At 39.6% G+C, this 16,211-nt stretch overlaps 1 protein-coding gene across 3 annotated transcripts in view; it reads right to left on the bottom strand.

The window, feature by feature from the left end:
• phf14 (PHD finger protein 14) overlaps positions 1-16,211 on the bottom strand; it is a 126,391-nt gene that overhangs the window by 93,944 nt on the left and 16,236 nt on the right. For all 3 annotated transcript variants that reach the window (XM_041808434.1, XM_041808435.1, XM_041808436.1), the window contains exons 5-8: positions 6,480-6,639; positions 5,579-5,690; positions 810-947; positions 307-453 (exon numbers count right to left, since the gene is read on the bottom strand). In XM_041808434.1, the coding sequence (XP_041664368.1) occupies positions 307-453; positions 810-947; positions 5,579-5,690; positions 6,480-6,639 (557 nt within the window). The remainder of the gene's footprint in view (positions 1-306; positions 454-809; positions 948-5,578; positions 5,691-6,479; positions 6,640-16,211) is intronic.

The following is a 16,211-nucleotide window of genomic DNA, read 5'->3' as shown; positions in this document are numbered from 1 at the left end:
GTGCCTCCCACAGCCATAGTTGTTATTATTAAAGTCATAATACAGCTAGTCATCAGTGCCTCATACTGCCACATTCTGGAGATAAAACATCACCAGTGGTTGCCTTTCACTGCTGGCAGGCTGTTTAAAGGTTTCATGTTCTGACGAATGAAACAATGTTATGTTACAGTATGAATCAGAGCACTGTGTCATCATAGCATGTCATCATTTTTTTTAACAGCAGCTAAATTTAACGTTCTTCAGCATTATAAAAAGCACATCCACACATCTGACTCTTGCAGCTGACATTAAGGAGCAAACCCCTACCTGGGCTTCAGGAGTCAGCTGTTTCTCTCTCTCCTGCAGAGAGACCTTACAGTAGGACTGTAACGCCAGATAATTCTTCCTTTTCCACTTCCTGTCAAAGCGGTCTGCATGCTGCTTGCAATATGCAAAAAATGGATCAGCAATATCCTGTGGAAACACAAACACAAGCATGGATTAACAGCTGTAATAATAATAATTAACAAGATTGCCACATTTCAGCTTCTACAAGTTAAAAAAAAAAACTCCAAACACCTCCCCCTCTCTGTCTGCTGGAATCATTTAAGCTCTGCTGTTAGTTGCTGATGCTATCAGCATTTTGTGTTTTAATAAAGCTTTTTATTATAAGTCACTGGAAAAAGTCGTTTTCTGGATACTTGTACTAAGAGGAATAAGGCTTGTTAGTAGAAACGATTAACTCATGCCAGCCAAGGTATTTCTGCTAACTGTGATGTCATTTTATGAGGATTTTTTTGTGCTTTGGATGTGAAGGTCTCATTCCTTACCTCCTCTGCAGCAGCCTCTGACAGAAGCCCCTCCCTCTGTGCACAGGTGACGTGGAAATATGAGCGACACATTCCTGCGTCACAGCTGATGCAGACGCCGGTCCTGGCAAAGCGAGCGTCCTCACAGAAACTGCATTCCTGCAAAATGGTAGAGAATGAGGAGAATGTCTTTAAACATTAAACACAGCAGATTTTCCTCTCTGACAACTCAAAGGCTTTTGACAGCATACAAAATGTACCGCTATCAATAGCTTATTTCAAAACTCAGATCCTCACATTGCAGACATTACTGTTCAACATTTTTTTTTTTCAAGGGTTTCCACATCAATCCTAAAAATTACAGTTCAGCCCCACTCATTGATTACTTTTCACAAATAGTCTGACTTCATGTATTTTTCAAATACATTTACACTGTGCTCGGTGTTTTTTTTTCTTTCAAACCTAACCTAGAACCAAACCCCATTTTAACTTCAGTTCACTTTGCACCTAGAAATCAAGAATACGCACTTTAAAGGAGCCTCAAAAGATTTAAATGTTTGAAGTTCTTCCAGTGAAACTAAAGACCCCTCTGAAGAACGTTGTATTCTGTATACAACTCAACTTTCAATAAAGATGGTGATGAATCAAGAATTGGAACTAATAATTTTGAGCCAATCAAGTGTCTTAACTCAGTGAAAGGAGTGCACTTTGGTGGCTAAAATTTGATCAGTGTTAACTGATGGTAATCAAGCACATCTTCAAAGAGGATTTATGTGTTTATTTCAGAAAAATATACATTTTCTGTATATTCTCTCTGACAGGGTCAGCACAGAACATCATCAGGACATGCCTTCCATCTTTTTAAGTTGGACTTAACATAACTAGAGACGTGCCTCACTGGTTGTTTTGACCTGTTTTCTCCTTGTTGCTTTAACCCCTGTTGTTCCATGCACTTTACTACTGCCACTTTTAGAAGCGCTGACATCTTGTTGTACAGCTTTGCAATGATGCTAAAATATTTCCATTCTTCTCTCTTTACTTCTAGTGTAACTTCCTTGCATCCTTTGTGATGGCCCTGCCCCATGCTCTTTCTTTTCCTCCCAAAGTTGTGCCAAAGTCAGTCATGTCATTAATGTCATCTGCAGCTGAAAATTAATGTATATCAAGAAAACAGAAAGAAAACAGTCTCTTCACAATAAAAATATTAATTAGTGACTAAAATGTGAATCATTTTTCAAGCAGTTGTTTTGTCAAAAACATAAATCATCATGTATTTATGACCTAGCTGTCTTGATTCAATAAAAGGCAGGCTTTTATGTTCAGTCTTTTTTTGAAGAATGTCTAAAGAGCTGTTGCATCTGCTGTCACATATCCTGTTTCATCTCATTCTGCCCCCACCTGGATGGCAAAAGGGGCATGTTACTCAATGGATGCTCGTGCTAATTGCATACTCCTGTGACAAGCTCCCAACGTTAGTCTTTGTAGAGCAAATTTTGTACATGGAAAGGTTAGAAAGCTTGAAATTTCCATATAAGATGTCTGCAACTCATTATATGAACGTGAAAACAATTTTGCATAGCAATGTACCATTTGCAATAGAACCACAGAATGGGCTAAAGCTAACACTAGCAATCGTCATTTTTTCTGTTTAAAACATGACTTTAGTGGTTTTCAACTAAATAAGATGTTAGAAACACAAAGACTTTTGGTAAATTATCCTTGTGTAGTACAGTGTGAATATTTTAAATTTTATTGAAAAACTAAACAAAGAGTTACTCACAAGGACAGCTACATCAGCTACATCGGCACTAGGGGTGTAATGATTCATTACATATTCATTACATATCCGCATGCTTGGATATGACAGTTTCCGCCCAGCCACGAGTCACAATGCTGAATAAATACTGTGCATTAAAAACTGAAAACTGCAGCACTTTAAAGTGAAACACAAACATTTGTTCACTTTTTTAAAGAAAGTTTTTCATGTAAATGCCTTCAACATTTGCAAGAAAATTCTCAAAATGTATCAATATTGTGTTTATTTCCTTTATGTGAAAAGTAACAGATTGTGGTAAATGGGTTCGCAATATCATCTGATATCTATCGCAGGCCTCTAAATCGAACTGAATTGAATCGAATCAAAATCGAATCATGGCAGACTTTGTGATATCGGCAAATATTGAATCATTCTGAGAATTGATATCGTATTGTGATGAAACTGGTGATTTACAACCCTAATCGGCACCAAGGCTTTTGTTTACTTTTAGATCAATGTCTGTATGGAGAAACGCCTCGCTCAGTCTCTATGAGTTTGATGGAGTCACTGGTATTACTTTAATTCCTCCTAAATACATCTAGAATGTAACTGTCGACTAATATGTATGGCACCATATTCAGTCATCCATTATGGTGAGTGAGATCATGACAGTGCAAAAAGTTTATTAAGAACATTTGTATTATAAAGGCTATTATATCGGGTTATTACAGCAGTTGTCAACTGTTTTGCCCCAAGCACACCTAAGATGAAGCCAAAATATCAAGGCACACTATATTCATATCCATGCAAAACAGCCTCTTTAACATGCATCACAGTATCATTGGTTATAGTATATTTGTGGTAGTAAGGTATGATTGAGACTTGCCTCAAGGCACCCTAGTTTTTATGACACTACTTGGGCTATAGGGAGCTATATTAAATAGCTATGTATGATACACCAGTTTAATGCTGATATTGGCCAATATCAGCCCTGCGGGAAAACATAAACCACTGGTAAATAATATGGCATGAGCTGATGTCAGTAGCCAGTGTTTATCTGAAGTGTCATATCAATTAAATGATGGCATCTGGTGTACCAAACTGCAGAACCAAAGAGGGGAATTTTTCCTGGGCAGAGAAAGTCAACTGTTGGACAAACTCCGATCTGTTTTCATGGTCAAACATGAGAGAAAATGCTGCCATAGTGGAAGTGTTACAAAAACAGAAATGATGGGAAAAGAGCAGTATCTGCAATCAGCTAAATTTCCACAATCTGTGTATGTTTCATGGAGGAAAATGCAAATCAAGATCTGCACTCAATTTTAACAAAAGCTCCAGCAAACAGATTAAACTGAACAAAAACATTGGCAACATTTGACCAAGAGGAGAGAGGGAAATCCTTGCTCCTCTTTGACAAAGTTGCCAATTTTTTGTTCAGTTAATCCTTGTAATTTACAAAAATAGAGCACCGTTCACCGTTTTTACATTCTTTTTCTTGGCGTCATTATGAAAGTCCCTGTAAAATGGAATACATCATTTTTGTCCTAACACATTAGATATGTCGGAATAAGGTTGCTCTAAACATGCTGAACAACTGATTTTTTTTATTTATACTGTTAACAAGTCGTTCACCTCTTTACTGGTTTGGTTTAATTTGAGTAGGGCCAATATAAGAGCCCATGACATCACCCGTCTTGATGGGGAATTACCCTGCTCCCCCATGCTACAATATTATGAAATCACCAAGCAGTTAATCTCTGTACAGTCTGTTGTTTGCTGATGTCACTGCCTTCATAGAAAGTTAACAGCTTTCATGCTTTGTTTTTGTTCATTGTGAGGTAAATTTCCCAAATCTATCAGCTACAGTGGTAACCTGACACGCCAGATGGATTTGTTTCACACATCCATCTGGAAAACCTTTGCATTTTCCAGATGGATGTGTGACAGCATATAGAGAGCGTTTGGGAACAGGCAGAGCCTTTGAAAAAAACTTGGATGAACATTCTGTCCATCACATCTTTACGGGCCAATAAGAGCAACAAAACATGTGACGAAGCCACTACCAAAGTGAGCCCCTACGAGGAGTAGTCTCCATCGAGAACTGGATAACACGAACCATGGCAACTGTAGACATGTCAGTACACAATTTTTGTCGTTTTTGAAAAGAAATCAAATCACTGCTGTTCTTTGTTCTGCTATTAATTAAGAAATGTCGTCAAGTTCTGATAAAAAAAATGGCACTTCAGCAGCATCCACGCTAATGTCTTCCGCCATAACTGCACCGGCCTCTTGTTGCTGCTTGCTTACGCCACGACTCTTCCGCACCGAAAAGTACTGCACCTCATTGCTGATTGGTCCCGTCACTTTCTAACCTGGCCCAAACAGTTCAGACAGGAGCTTTGCAAGATGGATTCACCAGTGAGAAACATGGAAATGGGCGAATCCATCTGCTTTGCAAGGTTACTACAGTGACCAACAGGTCATTAAAAGCATCACAACAGAGAGATTTGTGCCAAACAGTCAATGTAATCCCCAACATCTGTCTCAGATGCATTTTATTTAATTTTAGAAGATCATATTTCTCGTCAGGGGGTGTGGTTTTCGCTCATTTAAATGACATGTCCACAACATCCTAGAGCAACTATTACTGCCTCGTTTTTCATGAAGTTAAAGCTTAATTTTGTGAACTTAGGGCTGTTTTTCATGACTGAAATTTGGCCTAGTGGTTTATAACATAGTGGCCTGTCATACAGCAGACCTAAAAACAATATTTTCTATCACCAACATGGACTTTAAGTCATTCAATATATAGGATTTTAAGATCTGAACCAGGCAAGAAGAGTTATGTCTGTTAAACAAAATGGTAGACTTGTGGACTCTGGTCACCAATATGTAGATTTTGGATGCATAGTAATAAAAGAATATCTAAAAAGTGCATTCTGACTGCAGAATATAAAACATGAGTGTCACCTCACATTTAAAATCAATATAGACTAACACTTCTAACTAAACGAGTATGCAAAGAAGCTCATACCTTGGCTCCATATTTGGAATAGTTCATCTCTGTGAGCGTCACTGGTCGTAGTTTGTCGATGTCTCCGAACGCTACACCAGGGACATAAAGCGCACAAACCACATGCACCCATCTGAAAACACGAAGAAAGAAAATCAGACTGTTTCATTCAAGAGAAAATGGACAAACCTCTAGGCATGAGAACAGAAATAAACAAGTTTGCATATTTTTTTAAAAGGTGGCATTTAAAATGTATTGATTTATGGACACTCATTGAAAAAATGACAGCATCAAATGGATTAAAAATCTTGCTGTGGTCATTTATGCATTAGGTGTAGTGTATTAGAGCAGACAATGAGGCACTTAATATGATCAAACTGGCTGCAGAGAGTCACTCAGACACTTGAAAAAGAAATGGATTCATAGATTTATGTAGGCCCAGACTCCAGCTACAGTCTGCTGTGACACAATTTCAAATGCGGACTTTAGGGAAGAGAATCCGAAGTCCAATATAAAGATATCCATCTCTAGCAAGCAACAGCTTCACAGTTTAATTTGCTGTGTTTTTCATGCTCTAGTGAAGTAGTAAATTCGGGTGCAGCCTGGCTGAGGAGCACTATCAGCGATAACGTGGCTGAAGTCTCCACGCTTCACATAACACACTCTTTTCTCTCACTCCTTTTCTTCCTCTATCTCTTCTCCTCCCTCACTCCTCTGCCACTTCTCTCTCTCCTCCTTAATCCAACTTCCCTTCTTACCGCTGCTGAATATGTGAACGATTTCAGACTCTTCATATGTTGCCTTCAGCATTTTAACCAGCTGAGGTCATTAGCTAAAGCATCATTTGTTTCTGAACACGTTCCACTCGCTGCCTCTGGTAAATGGCAGCTGACCGATGGGTCAATGTGTGAGCGCGTCCCACCTCCCGGCGTCCGTCTCTTTGAAGATGCCATCCTGGTTGGGGCACAGCTCACAGCTGGGAGCCACTCCGTTCTTACAGGCATCACAGAACCAAGGCTCCGTTGAGTTCTCGGAAGCAGAGCTCATGATGGAATCACTCTCACCGTCAACACCGTAACAACCTGGAAAACAGAAAAAAAGTGGTTATGTGAAAATTCCAGTGGCAATGGTTGCTCTTTTTAAGTCATTTTTGTTTTATTTTTGCATTTTGAATGTAAGAGTTAGGAATGACATGCAGCAAAAGATAAAGGGCTGGAACCAAAAGTAGGACCACAGTAGCAAGGATTTATCCTCTGTTTAACCCTTGGAACTCCAAGGGTTAAGTTTGATATTTTTGGTCCACCTGTATTCTATATGCAAGTATGCCAGTAGAATCTCATCCCTTTTAAGCACAATCAAGTTGCAGAAATGTATTTTTTCATAACAACCTGGGCTATTAGAATACGAATGCTGCAAAGATGGCAGATGAGTGTATCAAAAGTTATAAGACCAGAAAGACCAAGGGTCAATCCTATTTCTACCCCTTAGCCCTTGTCCCAGCCCTTCTCCTTGGTTTTGCGCATTCATGTCAGGTGAAGGGGCATCCCAATTCTCTTTTGAAACAAGGGCTAGGGCTAAGGGCGACATAGCCCTTGAAACAAGGATTTTTTCAGGACCACACTTGCAAAATGGCACAATGGACTATGAAGGAGGCGCATAAATGTAAATATTTGCGGCACTGATTATAGAAAATACAAAAGTAGTGCTTTCTCACATATTCAATCTTTAGCTACAAAGGATGGGAGTTAATTGTATTTTCGGTCATGTGTAAATTAGGGCTATTAATTGTATAAATAAATGGAGAAGATCAGCAGAGGGATCCATAGTATGAAGGAGATGGCCGAAGCTTTATTGTCACTTTCCACGATGCACTGTTTATCAGTAATGTGTGATGATGAACAGCAAACAGGTGGCTTCTCATTTCTTAAGGGAAGGTTTTCACCCCGACCCCTTACCACTCCGTTTCAAGGGGCAAGAGGAAGGGGTAGACAAAAGGGAAGGGCTAAGGGGTAAACAAAGGGGAAGGGCCCCAAGTAAAATACTAAATTGAAATTGAATCTCATAGAACTTTACACAAATCATATCCAGATCACCATGAGCGAGCCTTTTCACATCTGCATTTAGTTCCTACAGGCCTTGTCTATGAGGAGAAAATAATCACAACTTTTTAACAAACACAACAGAAACTATCCCTATTACTGATCCCCGTAAAACCTATTCACATTTTGTGCACATGTGGTATTTTATTGTTTGGGCTGTAGAGACCTATTTTTAAAATTTCCTTTCCAAACTGGCAGATAACTTTTTTGTCTCTTGTTGAATTTTGGCTGGCCCTGATTGGTCACTAAACAATAGAAGAAGTCATATCATCGTGGATGTAGCAATATGGATCTGTAGAATCAAAGCTCTGAATGAACACAGCACTTTGCGCCTGGATTAAAAATGTTCTGGATAGGATATTAACATCAAGAACGTCTACAGAGCAGCAAAAAGGTACACTTCAGATCACAATTTATGCAGTGGAGATCCGTCTTCTGGCTCCTGAGATGTTGTGAAATAAAATGCATATGCTACCACTTTAACCTGACAAGCCAGGTGGATTTGTTTCACACATCAATCTGGAAAACCCCTCATAGACAGCGATTAGGAAAGGGCAGAGCCTTTGAAAAAAAAAAACTCAGAGGGTGACTGGATGAGTTCTGTCCGTCACATCTTTACGGGCCAGTCAGGGCAACAAAACATGTGACGTAGCTGCTACCTCCACAGAGAACTGCATAACGATTTTTGTCGTTTTTGAAAAGAAAACAACTCACTGTTGTTCTTTGGTCTGCTATTAATTAAGAAATGTCGTCAAGTTCTGATATAACTGGCACTTTAGCAGCATCCACGCTAATGTCTTCCGCCATAACTGCACCAGCCTCTTGTTGCTGCTTGCTTACGTCACAACTCTGCAGCGCCCGAAAGTACTACCCCTCGTCGCTGATTGGTCCTGTCACTTTCTAACCAGGCCCAAAAAAAAAGCCCTCTCGGGTTTCTTTACCTCACCTGTGCAAATCCTCATATGTACTTTCCTTGTGAAAGCTGTACAACATTTGTAAAATTTTAACTGTGCAAACATAAATAAATAAATAAATAAACAGTTCAGATGGGAGCTTTGCAAGATGGATTAGCCAGTGAGAAACATGGAAACAGGCGTATCGAACTGCTTTGCCAGGTTACTATCACTGGGGATCGTCAGCAACCCAGCGGGATACAGAGGGTAAAGCGGGTCTGTCTTTCTATGTAATTGAAGGGCATCCCTTACTGAAACTGTTCAGGAAGATGTTGACATGAACATGAACAACACCTATTTATACATGTCAGTTTCTAATGTAAAATCACAGTGATGTGTAACACAAGGTTGTAGCTATCCTCAACTTCTAGGTCTTAAAAAGTTAAACTCATTTAAAGTTTGCTTTGACACTTTTTATATTATGCTCTTATGTACAGTGATGTGAAAATTATTTCATGAATGAACATTGATTAACCACATTTTTTGGAAAGCTGAATTCAATTTCACTAGCCACATCCAGGCCTCAGGAATCAAGGAATCACTTAAATAGAACCTGCCTGGCAAAGTGAAGTAGGCTAAACAGATCTCAAAAAACAATACATCATGGTGTGATCTAAAGCAATTCAAGACCAGATTAGAAACAGAGTCAGAAATGCAAGGTTGCTTGCTGTTGGTTGGAGCAAAGCCCTTTGCACTTGGAATGCAATACTGGCAGAATATGTGGATTTTGGCAGTAAGTAAAAGTTAATCATCTGTCTGGGTGTGATGTGAATAGCTACAAGCAGCAGTGTGACATCATAATAGTACAGCCTAACAAATCAATAAATAAATTTGTCACCGAAATGTATAATTTTTGATTTATTGGTTTGTTTCTGAAGCTCTAGGATATAAAATCCCTCCAACTAGTTCTGGGTCTGCCCTGATCAGATGCCAGGACTACCTTATATGATTCCTAGTATTGCAAAGGAGCAGCGCCTCTTCTCCAAACTCACTTGATGTTCCTCAACCCTTCTCTAAGGCTTAGCCCAGCCACCATCCTGAGCAATCTCATCTCTGCTTGCATCTCTGCTTGTATCCACGTTCTCACTGTTTCGGTCACTGACCAAAGTTCATGTTCACTGGTGGGGGCTGGAATAAAGATCCCCTTGCAATTTGAGAGTTTAGTTCAGATTCCTCTTTACCACAGTGGCCTGGCCATTCTCCCCTCTGTCCTGAAGATGCTCCCAAATTACTTTCATCTTTACTTGGAGCAAAGACACACTCCCCACCTGGGAGAGATCTCCATCCTTCAAGAACCAAAACCTCAGACTGAGAGGTGCTAACCCTCATCCAAGCTGCCTCACAGCCAGCTGAAGAAGCCAACAGAACCACATCTTCTGCAAAAGTAGAGATCAAATTTTGAGGCTGCCAAACCAGAAACCCTCCACTCCAGTAGCTGTGCCTTGAGATCCTGTCCATGAAATCAGTGATAATGGCCAACCCAGGGCAGACAGCAACAATCACCTGGAAGATATTCAACTTTGTGCTAAAATAATGTGTCAGAAAAGAGCTACTTCAACCTATAAGTTGGAATGAGTCAGTTAAAAAGCTGTGTTGTTTGTCCTGTGTGCAACTATTGATTGTTATGTATACTGCACAATCCACATAGTTTTATATTCTAACTCTTCAAGAGCCAAGAAGAAGACTCAAAGTCGAAGGAGACCTGGTATGCCCTGGCCTGCAGCTGTCAATCTGCTGTGACACTGCAGCACTGCAAATTGAACATTTGATAAAAAAAATTAAGCAAGAAGAAGCTAAGCGAAAGAATTTCAATGTTGTCCTCTTAATTTTCTCAGGTTGCCTAAACAATTACTTGGCTGATGTGGTTTCTATGGCAGCTATTACACCAGGCAGACGTGCTCTTCACTACCAATGAGGGCAGCAATCAGTGCTCTGCCTCCGTTGGGGAGATAACGCTCTAACTCTTAATTCAGTCCACCAGCCTTCAGGCTTTTTGAGCAATAGGAAAGACTCACAAATCAAAAGCTCAATGTTCTGCATGCCTGTCACTGCCAGCCACACCGGGGAGCCAAGCGGCTCATGGAAAACAAACACTGGAGCAGACTGAGTTGTTTATTTCATGTCCTTTTCTGATTGAGAGTACTATTTGCTGCATGTCACGGTGAATCGCTAATTCTGAACTCTGCTCATTCTCAGCTGGTGGGGTAAATCTTCAGTCTTTACAGGCCACTGGTTTCATCTTGAGATCAACTCAAACACACCAATCAAGCTGCTGATTGCTCCTCTGGGGCAATTAAGACACAGCTGGACTTCATCCTGACCTTCAAAACCAAGAGCATCTTCTTATCTAACCACCCATGATACGAACAAAACTACTGCCTCCATTTTCATCCTCAGTATGTGGCAGAGGTGGGAGGCTAACTCCTGCTATCTCCATTACAGCTCCACTCAACTTTTATTTTTTTCAAGGAAAGGTATTACTGGAATACCTTTGGAAACAGCTGGGTGCTTCATCTTCACTGATTGGGCTTTGAACCGTGAAACTGGGGGTTGTAAACGACCACCATGCTGGTTTAACCGACTTACGGCTGAACCGTGGCACAAATCTTCGGTGTTCCTTTTGAACTGGGATACAAAGCTCAGACCGTTAAGCCACGGGTTGCTGGCTAATATGAGCTAAGCTGACAAAAAGTGATGACTACAGGATAGCTTCATAATCCCTGAAGGAAAGATTATCCTTGTCAGAAATGACGAGCTTGGCAGGAAAAAAAAAAGAATAAGAAGAAGAAGGGCGAGGTGGAGTTGACTGAACCGAGAGAAGTACTTTTAACTGTATTGAGATTTAATAGAAAGAACTGTTTGCCTCTCGACCACAAAATCCTTCAGACTAGGAGTGGAGAGAGAATATGAAGCCCTGTGTGTTTAAAAACACAAAAGACTGCTAACTCTGAATAGTTGTTTGCATCCCGATGACAAGAAAAACTGATCTGCGCCATATTTAAATAACCCAATACACTTGTATTCTAATGACATAGATGGCAAACAGATGGGTGACCTATTAATATTGAAGCTACCCCAATACCAAAAAAGCTGGGGCACTGTGTAAAATGTAAATAAAACAGAATGTAATAATTTGCAAATTGAATAGACCTCATATTTTGTTCAAAATAGAACATAAACAAAATATCAGATTAGCTCATTTGATTTGATGGCAGAAACTCTACTAGAAAAACAGGGACAGAGTAACAAAAGACTGGAAAAGTGGTAATAATGAAAAACAGCTGGAGGAACATTTTGCAAGAACACAGGTAACATGTCAGTAACATGACTGGGTATAAAAGGAGCATTTTAGAGAGGCAGAGTCTCGCAAAACTAAACATGGGCAGAGGTTCACAAATCAGCGAAAAACTGCATCTAAAAGTCCTCAATATAAAACTGCAAAGACTTTGAGTATCCCACCAGGAACAGTCCATGATATTATTAAAAATTCAGAGAATCTGGAGACATCTCTGTGCACAAGGGACAAGGTCAAAGATCAATGTTGGATGCTTGTGATCTTAGGGCCCTCAGGTGGCACTGCATTTAAAGCAGTCATGATTCTGTACTAGAAATCCCTGCATGGGAGAGGGGCAATCCAGCTTGTCATCAGCACACAGTTCAAAAGCCTGCATCTCTGATGGTATGGAGTTGCATTAGTGCCTATGGTATGGGCAGCACATGTGGAAAGGCACTATCAATGCTGAAAGGTATAGAGGTTTTAGAGCAACATATGCTCCCATCCAGACAATGTCTTTCATGGAAGGCCTTGCACTATTGAGCAAGACAATGCTAAAGCACACACTGCATCCATGACCACACCATGGCTTTGCAGTAGAAAAGTCCAGGTGCTGAACTTGCCTGCCTGCAGTCCAGACCTTTCACCAGCAGAAAACATTTGGCACATTGTGTTGGAATTGGTGTTTCAAAACATGTTGGCACACATAGTCCTTCGGTAGGTTATTACCATGCATCTAAAAAAAATGATCACACAGTTACGTAACAAACCTTGTGGCTCAATAGTTTGATTAAAAAGATTTGCTTGGAGACAACAAGTGACCAGTTGAGTTCACTTGGACAACACAACTCCTAGGCTGTGGGTCCAAACTTCTCAAGTATCACCATAATAAAGGCTGAGAGCTCAACTGTCATACTGTAAGTACCATAAGTAGCAGGATTATGAACTCCCCATGGGGAAAACAGATGATACTAAAAGAATTACAAAGCTGAAAGGACACAGCATGCTGTTGGCTTAGATTAACAAAATGCAAATCATCACACAGGATGACAGTAAACCTTGAAGTACCATCAAATGGACCTCAACTTTATACTTGCTATTCAGGACTTAGCTGGGCTCTTTCCAAAAGCTGAGGGCCAACGACTTCTTTTTAGGGTCTAAACATTAAGAGAAGAACATGTCTTTATGGGTTTTGTTGACAATAATCAATTAATACGAGACTTGGAAGTCTGGAATGACCCATTACTTTTTTTTTTGCTATTTACAAGTATATTTCTCAAATTTTCCACTGGCGTTTAAGATAATCCTTACATCAGTGTTTTTAATCCCAGAACCAAGTAAACCAGCTAACTCTCACACCTATGTAACATTTTAAGGGATATTTGGTGCAAAAAAAAAAAAAAAAAAAAAAAAAAAAAACGAAAAAATGAAAAAGGCACAGGACTGTGTACGGTTTTCCTTTCAGAATTGAAGGGAATAATTCATTGCAATTCCCTCAATCCACGGCAACGTATCACTTTTCAAACTTCGCAAATGTGCAAGTACCTTCTCTTTATATTTATCTTTCGTGTAATGTTTTTATTGTTTATATGGAATTGTAAACAGTGTATTTCTTTTGTCTTGAATCGTCCAGAAACCATGCTTTCCTTAAAACAAGGTTGATATTTAATGATATGGAAGCATATACAGGGTTTCACACTAGTAATAACTCTACCTAGGATGGGCAGGACATTATGGCTAATAATTAAATCCCCTGTGGACACAAGGAATGGGATTTTACTTTCAGAATCCCACTGTTGAGCTCTACTGCTCTTAAATAAAAAGAAGCTGCCCTGGAAATTCAGACAACCTAAAAAGAAACAGTAGTAGCTTTACAATCAAGAGTGACAAAGAATTCCTTCTTTGGCATTTACAGTCAAAAGCAAACAGAGGCAAAAGGAGAGCTTGCAGTATGGTAATGATGTCTGCCTGTACGACTGGCTAGAGTGTGATAATCAAAAGGCAGGCTGGTAAGAAGACGACTCCTGTATGTGCTCTGTGGAGATGCTTCTGCCCATCCAGCTTTTGATCTTTCAGCCCGGTCTGCCGTGCCTTTCCTTTCATGTCGGCCTCTCTTCTCGTCTGAGAGGGAGTGATGGTGTCCGGACAGCAGTGTGAACGCAACAACAAAGAGGAGCGGTGAAGTCGAGCAGCAAGACTGACTGGTATGAGCTCTGGGTACTGACGGCTCGTCTTTCATCGCTGCCTCAAAGTCCCCCTTGTTTGACCTTGTCTTTAGCTCAAACAAGTTACTTTGTGATTTCTAAAATGAGCTAACATGTTGTGTGAACACCTTTCAGTGGAGGTGGAGGAAATGATCTCCAGAATCAGGATATTCATTCATTTAATTCGAAAGTACTTTAGAAGAGAAATAGTCATGATTCTTCTAACAGATAATGGTCCTTTTTAGGGTTGTACCTCACCTAGAATAAAGGCCACTTCAGATGTCTGATTGTTTAAGTCAAGCATCACATCTCATTCCATTATCAGACCACATGAGTGTCCTTTATTCCTAGAAGACCTAAATCTTAATCAGCAGTAAACCTGCTATTAAAACATTTCCATCAAACTAGTTTTCTAGCATTTGAAGTCAACTTCCTGTTGTTTAAAATTTTCTTGTTTAATCAAACTAGAGTCCTGTATGGGACGCTTTTCTCAACCCCTGAATTTTCTGACCATTACCACCCACTCCCATGCAATACACTCCTGCCTGCACGTGCAACAGGTCTGTCTCACAGACAGAAGATTAATCTTTAGTCTATTTATGCCTATGTCTATTTATTGCTGCACTCTTCATTGATGCTTAATGCAATCAGGTCAATTTGCATGGAAAGGGGTGTTTTTCCCCAGTTAAGTGCATAATGGCTCAGTTTCTCTGCGTACCGGTGCATATTTGCAGGGACTGACCTACAACATAATAAGAGGAGCATAAAAGCTGTGCCTTTTGACTTATTAACAAAGTTTTAGAGCATGCACTTTATCGTAGAGCCTTAACAAAGCATCATACTGTTTTGGCTGCACAGAGACATACCCATATTAAATTATGTTTACGCCGCACCACCAACTGCAACTAAAAAGTAACAGCAAATAAACCATAATTTTCAACTCCAACATGTGAGACATCTCCTGTTATCTTGTTTAATAAGAGTACAGAGAGGTGCTTTAAATAAAGTTTACTTTAAAAGGGCCAGATACGTGTCCTTGTGGGCATGTTTCAATAAAGTCCAGTTGTTCTCCAGCTCTGTTGCTTTCTCTCTCAGTTGTTAATAAAACAGACTCATGAGCCAGGTGAAGTTCCACTGATACAAGACTCAATAAGTCTTCGTGAGTGATGTTTTTAGGGACTTTAGGCTATAGCCCTTAGTGTTTTGTAATAACAGAAAAAAGTAAGTGTATTTCATTTCAGTTAAATAGTCCAGGGACCGCCCATAGTAGGCATTTATTACAAATAATAAAGGACACAGAAATGATCCCAGAGGAACTCCATCTTTGTTTGTAGTGTTTTAAGACTACTTGTAAGAAGTATTTAAATACTTTCTTTGGATTAAACACTTGTACTGTACAATACTATACATAGACAAACCCTTAGAGGGAGTAGCTGAGGGGTAACTCCAATAACCTGAATGATATAATAATTGATTTTGTCTGCTTGCACATAAATTCATGCAGTTGGACTTCAGGGTGAGAGTCAAGCCTATGAACTGTGGAGCATGCTCAGAACATGGGGGCCAATTTGGGTTATATAATTTATATCAACCCCCAACTAAGTTATCTAGGTGTGTTAATCCAACTTTAATAGACTTGATTAGTATCATTTCAATTTGAATAACATTTTTTTCTTTATGGTTTTAGTCAGAGTAACACAAAAAGTCTACTTTTCTTTTTTAATATCACATAAACATAATGAACTAGAAAAGCACTCAAAGAGTGCAGACCTCCACCATTAGTCCTATCTCCCAATAGTACAGAATCCTTTAAAAAAATTCCTGGATCCAGATGGTGATCCAGCTCACTCCCAAAATCTAATCAATTCTTCCTTATGCCATTTCTGACATTTCCAAAATTTCATCAAAATCCATCCTCAACTTTTTGAGATGCTAACAAACAAACAAACTAACTAACAAATGAACAAACCCATCCGATCACATAAGCTCCTTGGCGGAGGTAATAATGTCAGTTCAATTTCTGCACAAGGATTACATATCAGTCATTACCTATGGCAGCCTATTTTGTGGAAACTGGTTGAAGCTATCAATTATGGCAATTCAAAACCATTTTTACCTCTTCAT

This window comes from Cheilinus undulatus, linkage group 16 (genome assembly GCF_018320785.1).
Source record: "Cheilinus undulatus linkage group 16, ASM1832078v1, whole genome shotgun sequence".
Taxonomy (NCBI): Eukaryota; Metazoa; Chordata; class Actinopteri; order Labriformes; family Labridae; genus Cheilinus; species Cheilinus undulatus.
The sequence above is the reverse complement of the archived record's forward strand: the minus strand, read 5'-3'. Positions and strand labels throughout refer to the sequence as shown.